The sequence below is a fragment of the Cupressus sempervirens genome, chromosome 1 (assembly GCF_028749045.1).
Source record: "Cupressus sempervirens isolate cs-2001-9-10 chromosome 1, ASM2874904v1, whole genome shotgun sequence".
In the NCBI taxonomy this organism is placed as follows: Eukaryota; Viridiplantae; Streptophyta; class Pinopsida; order Cupressales; family Cupressaceae; genus Cupressus; species Cupressus sempervirens.
In genome coordinates, this window is record NC_143118.1 from 222,741,425 (window position 1) to 222,751,187 (window position 9,763).

The 9,763-nt window shown below is 34.6% G+C and overlaps 1 protein-coding gene across 1 annotated transcript; it reads right to left on the minus strand.

Moving 5' to 3' along the window:
- Window positions 1–2,243: 2,243 nt before the first annotated feature.
- On the minus strand, window positions 2,244–5,873 carry LOC149576962 (linoleate 9S-lipoxygenase-like). The gene is made up of 9 exons (XM_089795536.1): window positions 5,708–5,873; window positions 5,327–5,604; window positions 4,584–4,824; window positions 4,276–4,494; window positions 4,038–4,123; window positions 3,836–3,943; window positions 3,452–3,756; window positions 3,110–3,373; window positions 2,244–3,024 (listed from the first exon to the last, which is right to left on the minus strand). The coding sequence occupies exons 1-9, from the start codon at window positions 5,871–5,873 to the stop codon at window positions 2,244–2,246; spliced, it is 2,448 nt and encodes an 815-aa protein (XP_089651662.1).
- Between the last annotated feature and the right edge of the window lie 3,890 nt (window positions 5,874–9,763).

The window sequence follows — 9,763 nt, forward strand, 5'->3', positions numbered from 1 at the left end:
TTATAGATTATTTTGTTTTATCCAAACCCTAATTTGATAGATGACGAGCTGCACACTTTGAATGGGAGGGTGAAAGTGATGAGAAGAATATCTCTAGAAACTACAAGCTTTACATAAATATTTTTTCTTAGAAAGGGTTGTGACCAATGAAAGAGGGTATGAAATAAACTTGTTATCCTCTATGTATGCCCTTTTTTTCCACTTTGTTATGAAGTACTTTACTCTAAAGTTTTAGATGTCACCTTCCATGGACCATGTCATTTTCCTACCTTGAATCACATAGGAAATAACCATAGGATTAATGTTATTTTTATCCTCTACTCATCCTACACCTATAACATACGTAAGCACACTTCACCTCTATTCCACTAGGGATTAATCAATACCATTTACCAATATGAATTTGACAAATCCCCATTTTGTAGTTTCCTTCTCTTCTATCCAAACATAAAAAAATCCAAGATTAGAAACCAACTAGTAGCTTTATCAAATTTGAGATTTGGGACCAATCCTCTCCTGGAAAAATCCAAGCTTAGTAGAAAAAATATCAACCATTTGGGAAGAAGAATAAGCACCCTAAAACTAAATTAAGTATGAAGCATCCCTTTAAGAGGAGCTTTTTATTAAAACCCCTAAGCAAATTAAATCTTATTCAATTAAGCCAGTCTCTTTGAAGGAAAAATGATCAACAAGAAGGCTAAAAGTATGACCCCTTATATTGACATTGACAATGAGGAGAAAATAGATGAGGAAAATGAAAACATTGATGATCCTAAGGATGATGGTAGCTTGGAGGAAAGAAGGTCTACTTGGCTCCTCAAGGATGGAAAAAGGGATAGGAAAATTCTAGAGGAAATAGGCTGAAAGACACATGTGGAATATGGGCTAGAAAGTAAGAATGAGTCTACTTAGAACACTGATGATAAGACTTACAATGAGGAGGTCGATGAAATCAAGGAGAAGAGAAGGAAAAATTAAATATGGTACTTAATTCCCCAACTCATGTTGCAAGGACCCTTAGGTGGGCAAAATACATTCCCTTGTTGTAGAGGAGGGAATTTGTGCCCCTAATGTCCAAGCTTTAATCGATGGCCTTCAATAGAGAATTTGTGCTCTAGAAGGCCCCTTGTTACTATGTCCATAAATGAAAAGATCAATTCAACACTGTCATTTCATCTTTCTTGTGGGTGTTCAATGGACTAATAAAAATTTCCACTTGTTTGGAGTTGTCATAGGAAAAAGCACAATAAAGAAAGCTAAGAATAAGTAAAGTGAAGAAGAACAAGAAGAGAGGATAGTGAAGGTTAGTAGTGCTTTCTTAAATGTCATTCTAAGGATTGAGATACATATTCTAAGTATAATGATTAATTTTGTTATTTTTAATACTCTCCTTACGAATCTTTTTTTTCCTATGATAGATATAGAGTTATACTTAGTTTTTGGGGGTATCATAGTATAATCATTGTTTGTTGAACTATTAGGATAGTAAGAGGATAAAATTCATTAGTTATAATGGTAGTTTGAGAAACATGAACTCTTTTAGATGTTTGGTGATGATTATTATTACATTATTAATGCTCATAGTAGTAGTTATAAATTATCTTTAAAATTGATTGCATATGGTTTGATAATTTTTTGGTTGGGGTTTTTTCACTTGTAGTCAACTATAATGGCACTAAGTAGAGATTCTAGTGTTGTTTCCTATTGTGTGTTCCATTCTAAAGGGATTAGGACCCTCTAGTTGATGATTTAATAGAGAATATATTTTGAGCATCTTTTCAGATTTGAGAGAAGTTCGTCAAATCACAATATATTTATTCATTTCTTTCATTACAAAAAAAAACATGAATTTAAGAATGTATCTCATATTTTTGATGGAAAAATCTTAACCACATTACAAATAATAACAAATAATAATATATGCACATGACTTAATACTTAATAATTCTTATAGAATTTGAATTTATGGGCTCTTAATCAACAAAACAGCAGATAATAATATATGCACATGATTTAATTCTTATAATTCTTATAGAATTTGAATTTATGGGCTCTTAATCAACAAAACAGCTAAATCAATGCAAACTGCAAATTACCAAAAAGATATTAAGCTGACAATGCTAATGATATCGGATAGACAATTTTATTACAGCGAAGTAGAGTCCAAATAACAATAACAGCCTTAGACTCTAAGTTGTCATCCTACATCAGCACAACTAAAAGCTTGCAATTGAGAATTATATCTAAATGGAAACACTATTCGGGACTCCCATGCCAGTCAATCCGCCTGCATTGGAGTGATCAGAAGTGGAAGGATAGAGCAGAGTGTATGGAACCTGCGCAGGTCCATACCTGTTTTTTAGCGCAGGATCTTTGTTTCTCAAGGTGACATTCTTTTCCAAAGTCACAAGAGCGGAAGTGAATCGAGCAAAGACTTCTGGGATCCCTTCATCACCGTTCCAGTCAGGGGTAGAGCCTGTCACCTGTCCCAAATATACCTCATCTGTTGAGTGCGTAGACAGCAGCCGCAGTATTGTCATCACCTTCACAGCCTGAATTTTATTGGATACGGATTTCAGCAGATATGCTTCTTGGTCATTCACCATTTCCAAGAATTCAGAGGAACCTTTCTTTGGAATGAGGCGTGAGCTCATGGACGGAATATTGGGCATATAACCACCATACGCATATTGTCCGAAATTAACTGCGGCGTGGTGAGCTGATGCAACCCAGATAATGGTGGTTATTGCTTCCACCGCTTCTGCCACTGAATCTATCTTATACCATCCACTTTCATTCCTCAGCCTGAGGTCTCCGTGCCCCATATTCACCGCCTCCTTCCACCATGCTTGAACTTCCGTGTCTTCCTTGATTGCATCGTCGCTCTTGTAGTACAAAGACAGGTAATTACGCACCCATTGTTTTAAAGCAACCCAGATCTCCAGACCGTCCACTGCATATGGGTAATCTTCTATCACAAGCCTCAACCCGTAGGCTGCTGTTGAGTCTTCAACTGCCATTCCTCTGCAATTGCATATTAGAATTATTACTTATACGCAATACATTGTATTTGGCAGTAGAGAGTAACAGCGCGAAAAGAGCACTGTACCTTTTGATCAGATCGGCAGGTAAGCCTTGTTCGCTGAGTTTCCAGTGCTTGTAAACATTAGAGGACAACTGTATGGCGTATTTGTAGGGTGTGAACCCAGCTTCGATAATACCATCTGCTTTGATTAGGGCTTGCCTGGCAGACGCATTAATCTCCATAGTCCCAGTGTAATGGGGAAGCAATAGCTTGTGAAGAGGATGCATTTTGCTTAGTTGCCTATGAGTGGCAATGATGAAGGGCTCGATGACAGCATGCGTTCTTAGCCTGTGATGTGCATCAAATTGTAAATTTTTTTGAATATGATAACCGTTAGAACCATTAATAGTTTCATTGTGATCTTACCAATGGCTGATTAACTGGTGATGACCGGCATCGTTAACTGATGCATGTGCTTTGGCGAGCAGCCAGAGAGCGCCTTCTTCTCCCTCGTGGGCAGGGGTGTAAACATTTCTTTCGAATTCGTTCTCACTGGTGGGAGGTAACCCCAACTCGATCGCAACAGGCCTGAGAATACCTTGGTCCGTCAGAAAGAAGAGAATGCGAGAGGCGTACATTTTATGATAATCTGATTGGTTGTTAATGCGTTCGATGTAGGGCATGTAAGCATCACAGTAGTCCAGGACGAACAGCCTCCTCGCTGCTACAGCCTGTATAAATAAGTGACATTGAGTCATAATAGAAAACTGGTTGTCTATTTGGTGAATATGTCTATTGTCACAGGCATACCTGCTCCACGGAAAGACCGTCCATGTTTTTCTCTATGTGTTGTGCGGATATAAAACTCTCTTGAGGACCATGTAACTCGGCGTCCAAGTTGCTGGACGGTGGAAAGCTCTGTGCCAAGTGCGGAACAATATAAGCAATATTCAACTACATCATTCTAGACAAAAATGCTTTTGAAACATAGTGGAAAAAGCTGATTGCTTGCCTGCAGACACTGAATGGCCATGGGATTCATCCCGGAAAGGGCTTGCCGAGCAAACTCTTCGTCCGTCATCCACGCGAACTCATCAGCTGTAAATCATACATCAAATCTAGATCAAAATTTATTAATATTAGCTTGGGGAAAGAATCTACTTGACAATCTGCCTCTCTGTTCAATTAGCAAGATCACATAAACAGCTTGCAGTAATCATCATTTTAATTAAGAACTGTTCATCACTAACCCTTAAAAACTTGGGGAATTGGAAAATCGAGAAAGCTGTAAACAGCTTTTACTTCCTCCAGAGACGAGAAAAAGAGATCATCGGACTTTTGCGGGGGTAAAACCTGTTTGGGGAATTTCCGCACCGAATCAGCTCTGTAGTCGGAGTCAATGATATGAGGGAGCTTCTCGTCAGGTGGAATGAAGAACGGGTCTTCTGTCAAGCTTTCAGAGTTGCTATCTGTCATATTCAGTCAATCAGCAAACAATATATTACGAATAGTAAAATTGTAAGCGAATGAATCAGGACTGGCAGTGTATTGCAAATACCTGTTTCAGTTGGGGGCCGTCCAGTTCGACATCTCCTCGGATAAGGAAATTCATGGGACCTACCCAAAACTTGCCTGTGAAGACTAGAATCCTTGTCTGGGTTGCCGAGATCATTGTAAACATCATAATCATATACACGATCCCAAAACTTCCTCTCTCCACTTCCACTTCCTCGCAAAATTGACAGCTCCTGCTCTCTCAACGTTATCAGCCCGGCAGGTGTTTCCTCGGGAAGATGACTCTGAAATCAATGCAGAATATTATTCGATAAGGACAAATGTGAACGTGTCTCCCAAATAATCCAATCCAGTTGATCACACTATGATCAAGCATATGCAGTTAAATGCAGTGTTGTAAGACAGTTTATCAATAGAGGTGAAGTAGCTCTCCGAAAAGGTCATCGACAAATAAATTTCTAAACATATTTACAAAAGCTCAGCTGTTAAAATACTTAAGGTCTAGTTTGGCTTCTCCTGGCGTTAGAAAAAGTGACGAATGAGGATGGACAGCTTGCTGAAAAAATGTGAACCCATTAGAGGAAAAATATTTAACAAAATAACAATCACAAAATCCTGACAATAGGCTGAAAAAACGTCAGCCGGTTCAAGGAAAAGGTTAATACAAAATAACATTCAACAAATCTTAACAATAGGCTGAAATTTACCTACATGCTTCTATCATTCCATGATTTGTTTGTTAACATTGGCTTTTATCATTCTATTTCAAATTTCTCCATATTATACCTTAGTAGAAAAAAAGACCCGGGGTCCTTTATTGAATAAGTAAAAAGGGAAGATCCAGGAATTGCAGAAAAAATGAAGGTCGGGGAGTCTTCCGGGGACGGCAAAGAGGGTGAGTGATTTCAAGAAGAATTCTCGAGTGTAAGCATTCTTCACTAACAATGCACCGGGCTCTCCCAACCCAACCTTCCATTTGAAGGTGATGTTGTATCGCATATATTCATCTTTTGTATCATCCAAACTTATCGAAATCTCCTCCCCTTTCAACCCCTCTCCCGTCTCTACAGTCCACACATCAATAGTAAATCCATATATGCATGAGTACAAGTAAACAATGTTCAATGTTTGGAAAAATGAGAAATAATAATCTAATCTATCTTTTACCTTGATCGACACTCTCGGTACTGACAAGCTGTAGATACAGTTTCTGCAGTGTCTCTTCAAGCAAAGAGTTCGCAATGGTAGATGAGTAACCAGTAATGCCCGGAACGTCCTCGAGATGTGTTCTCAGTAACACTATTTCTCCATTAATATCAAACTCCTCTTTCATCACTATTTTCCGAATTATTGAATGGCAACCCGTTCCCACTCATTTTTACAAAGCTTTAATAACTAAATAAGGGCGAAAAAGCTTGGAAGGCTCAACGACTCTCTGGCGTTTCTCTTTCACAGTAGTGACTACCGAGATACATAAGCTGATGCGGGACATGCCTATTTACGCAGGTAGTCGTCCTCCAATAGTGCGTCCCAACTCCAACTACGCTCTTTCTTACCACGTGCTTTGGAATCCGTCAGTGGCGAATCAGACAAATCATGTATATAATATTAGGATTTGTAACTTACTCACGTTCGCCCTAATAATTTTGCCGACAAGAATCTTCTAATTATAGGAAACGTCAAGGAACTCGAGTGTGACCTCATTAGCTCATCCTCATAGCTTCATTTTTTCCCTGTTCCAATTTAAGATAATAAAATAGTATCAAACTAAATAATATTATTAAAATTAAGATATTCATTATATATAATAAAGATCTTATTTATCTCTAATAAAGTGTATGATTTGTAAATTTGGAATATAAAGTACCTTTTTTTCTTCCTTGTATTTTCATTTCTTTTTGCTCAAAGGTACTTTTCTATTCCAAGTTTACAAATCATATACTTTATTAAATTTTAAGATCTATATTATCAGAGTAATGTAAGATCCTATGTGTTTCTCTTAATTCCAACCAGAAAATTGTTATGTTCATATAATTTGTAACAAAATACTAATTTTGAATTTGATACCTTTTTTGTTATCTTAAACTTGAACAAGGAAAACTATTTTGATTAGTAATTTAGGAATTACTAGGTGAAATATTAATAAGAAACATTTTTCTTTACTATTAATTTCAATTATAGCACATAGCATGATAACCTAACAATTATGGTTGTTATCTCAACTTCCAACACAATATATGGCTTCGAGGCCTACATTCTTTTATTAGATCTTTAAATTTGAAGTTACATTTAATAATATCATAAAAGTAAAAAATGTTGAGGAAGGAGCTTTCAACATTGTTTAAATGGTACCTTGTATCTAGAAGAGAATGAATTGTGATTGAGGATTACAAGTATAATTCTTATGATATGGAAAAATAATCAATACGTCTTATTATTTTTTAATGATACTTAGGCAATTTTAGGTTTTGTATTTTTTGATCTTGACCTCTTTTCTATTTTGTGTTGACATGTGTTAATATTTTCTATATTTAGTGAGTATGTTTCATGTTGACAAGCTCATCACTTTAAGAGGGGACTCTATTCTTATAGATAGTTAACATGTGGGTAGAAATCTAGCTAATTTTTGGGTACAAATATACCCAAAGAAATATGCAAGGTAACCAATCACATTAAGTTTAGTTTGAAAATATGATCCATTTTACTGTATATTATGGCTATAACATTAAACTTCACATTATAAAAAAGTTTATTCAGGTTTTGAATTGTATCTAGAGAAATCAACTCTTTCACACTCCACTTATGGTTATTATATAGCAAACACATAATAAAATGCAATCATTGACACTTGTTCTATATTACATTTGAGTCTTGTGTAGTCACTCACAAAAGAACATGTCACCTACTAGGATTATACTATTCTACTCTCTTAAAACCTTAATATTTGATTTGGCGATCTTCATCCTTCCATAATGGCTATCTAATTAGTCTCACTTGACACACCATGAGCTAAAATATATTTCATCTCATTGCCACTTTATCATCAATCTAATCCCAACTTAATCATGTCTTGCATGGTTTTTCATATAATTCTTAATAAGGTGGAATTTTGAATAAACTATGATGATTAGCATAGAAAACTAGACAATGCATCTAGATATGGTCTAAGTATCAAAAGATTAGTGAAATTAATACAAAGTTTGGTGAATATTTTTTTAATATATATTTTTCTTGATAAAATCACTTTGATCATAGACTTAAGATTCCTAACAAGTTCCATAATGTCACCCTTAAAAAACAATACATAATTTCCAAATTCAAGAATTACATTTTGTAATTCAATCAATTCCACAATTATTCCTAATTCACTACTTCTTTAATTCCTTTTCTAACATTTCATCCTTACTACTTAAGTTAATCCATTGATTATTTGTATTTCTTCTTATGATTTCATACATTATCCACTCTAATATTCATCTCCAAATAAAGAATTGATGTCTTTATCCTTATAAAAAAGTTTTTCCACTTAATGGGCAATAAATACACATGAAACAAATTTAAACTATCAGCCATATGTGTTATCTAAATCATCTTCTAATCATTTAGATTGTTCATTTCATAAAATTATGAAGACTACATTATTTTATTCATCATACATATTATCATTATAATTATCTAAATACATTGAAATATCATAATTTTATTCATCTTTTGAAATAATACATTATATTCACATCTAAATATTACATTGCAATATTACAAGGAAATGTAGCATATAGTCTTCTAGAAATGATCTTCAATTGATACTAAAAAAGGATCCATATAAAGCTATACATGAATGCAAGAACAATACCTAAAAAGTATTTTTCCACACAACCATGTTAAGCCATCAATGGTCTAACCCCTCAAGATAGGAGATAAGACCATGATCCACATAAGTGCTAAGGTAATCCAAGGCTTATACCCCAAAAAAAAGCATCTTAAGGCCACACAAAAGCATAATGCCTAAAATGAAATTACAAATAAAATATAAAACCAAAGGCAAAAAGAGAGTTAGGGTTTCAATTACATCTATGTAAGTTTCATCATATATTACCATATTTTAGGGATCATTCATATGGGATGAAGACCATCTTAACACACATAATGTCTCCTCCTTTGGTACTCCAAGATTATATGTAAAAACCTATGGTAAATTGGGATCATTCACGTCAGCTAGGGACTAATAATCTACAAACAATGTCCCCTCTCCAAGAACTCCAACACCATTCCTTCTTAATCTTGATTAATGTGAGAACCAATGTTAGTCCCAAATAATGATGTTGATAATGCATGTGAAAGATTTGTATCATTTGTTATGTTATCATTGATCCTAAGCCTTAATCAGTGATACATTATGTTGATTCAATAGAGTGCCATATAATTTTATTTATGAAGAGGATTTAAAGAAATTATAATGATGATGTAAGTATTGATAAGTGTAAGATAATCAATGGGAACTTAAATGAGTTTTAATTTAACAATATAATGTTGGTTTAAATGTTTTGAATGATTTAAATACTTATTCAAATCATGTGTAAGCAAGATGGTTTGGTTAGTGAATGAAAAATCCTAGTATTAATTGAGGTACTATAGTTATCATTGAGCACTTGATGATGAAATGAAGGATTTTTAGTATTAACCATGCAAGAACAATGTTAATCAAGCCTAGCACTTACCAAGAGAGGTGTATCATTAACAATGAAAAGGAAATGAAGAAAAAATTGGAATAGGTTTAATATGAGGCCAATATTTGATGAAATAAAGATTGAGAATTTTCAATTAAGATCTAATGAAGTATACTCAAGGATTTTAATTGAAGCACAAAGTTAAAGGTGAAGGCATTATACCTGAGTGTCTAGATTCAATGAATCTAAGATAGATACAGAGAATACAAGTTTATTTAAGTGGTAAACCATGGAAGAATCTAGTGAAGTGGAAAAGAAATATTTTTATGGGATAAATGTATTGTTCATTATTTTTGTTCAAGTTGAAGAATAAGAATGATATCCAAAAGATAACCAAGAATAAGACCATTATGAAGATCAAGCAAGAGAAGTGCTAAGTTATTGTGTTAGTGAATCACCTAGAAGGGAGCAAAAGTAATAAAGATGATGAACTGAGAAAAGATATAGACTAAAATAGTGTTTGAACAAGAAAATGTAGTAATAAACTGAACAAATC

Coding starts and splice junctions, on each gene's coding strand:
- LOC149576962 (XM_089795536.1), bottom strand. CDS start 5,873: ATGAAAGAGGAGTTTGATATTAATGGAGAAATAGTGTTACTGAGAACA. Junction 3,944..4,037: donor TGGCCATTCAGTGTCTGCAG/GCAAGCAATCAG, acceptor CACTTGGCACAG/AGCTTTCCACCGTCCAGCAA. Junction 3,374..3,451: donor CACCAGTTAATCAGCCATTG/GTAAGATCACAA, acceptor TGCACATCACAG/GCTAAGAACGCATGCTGTCA.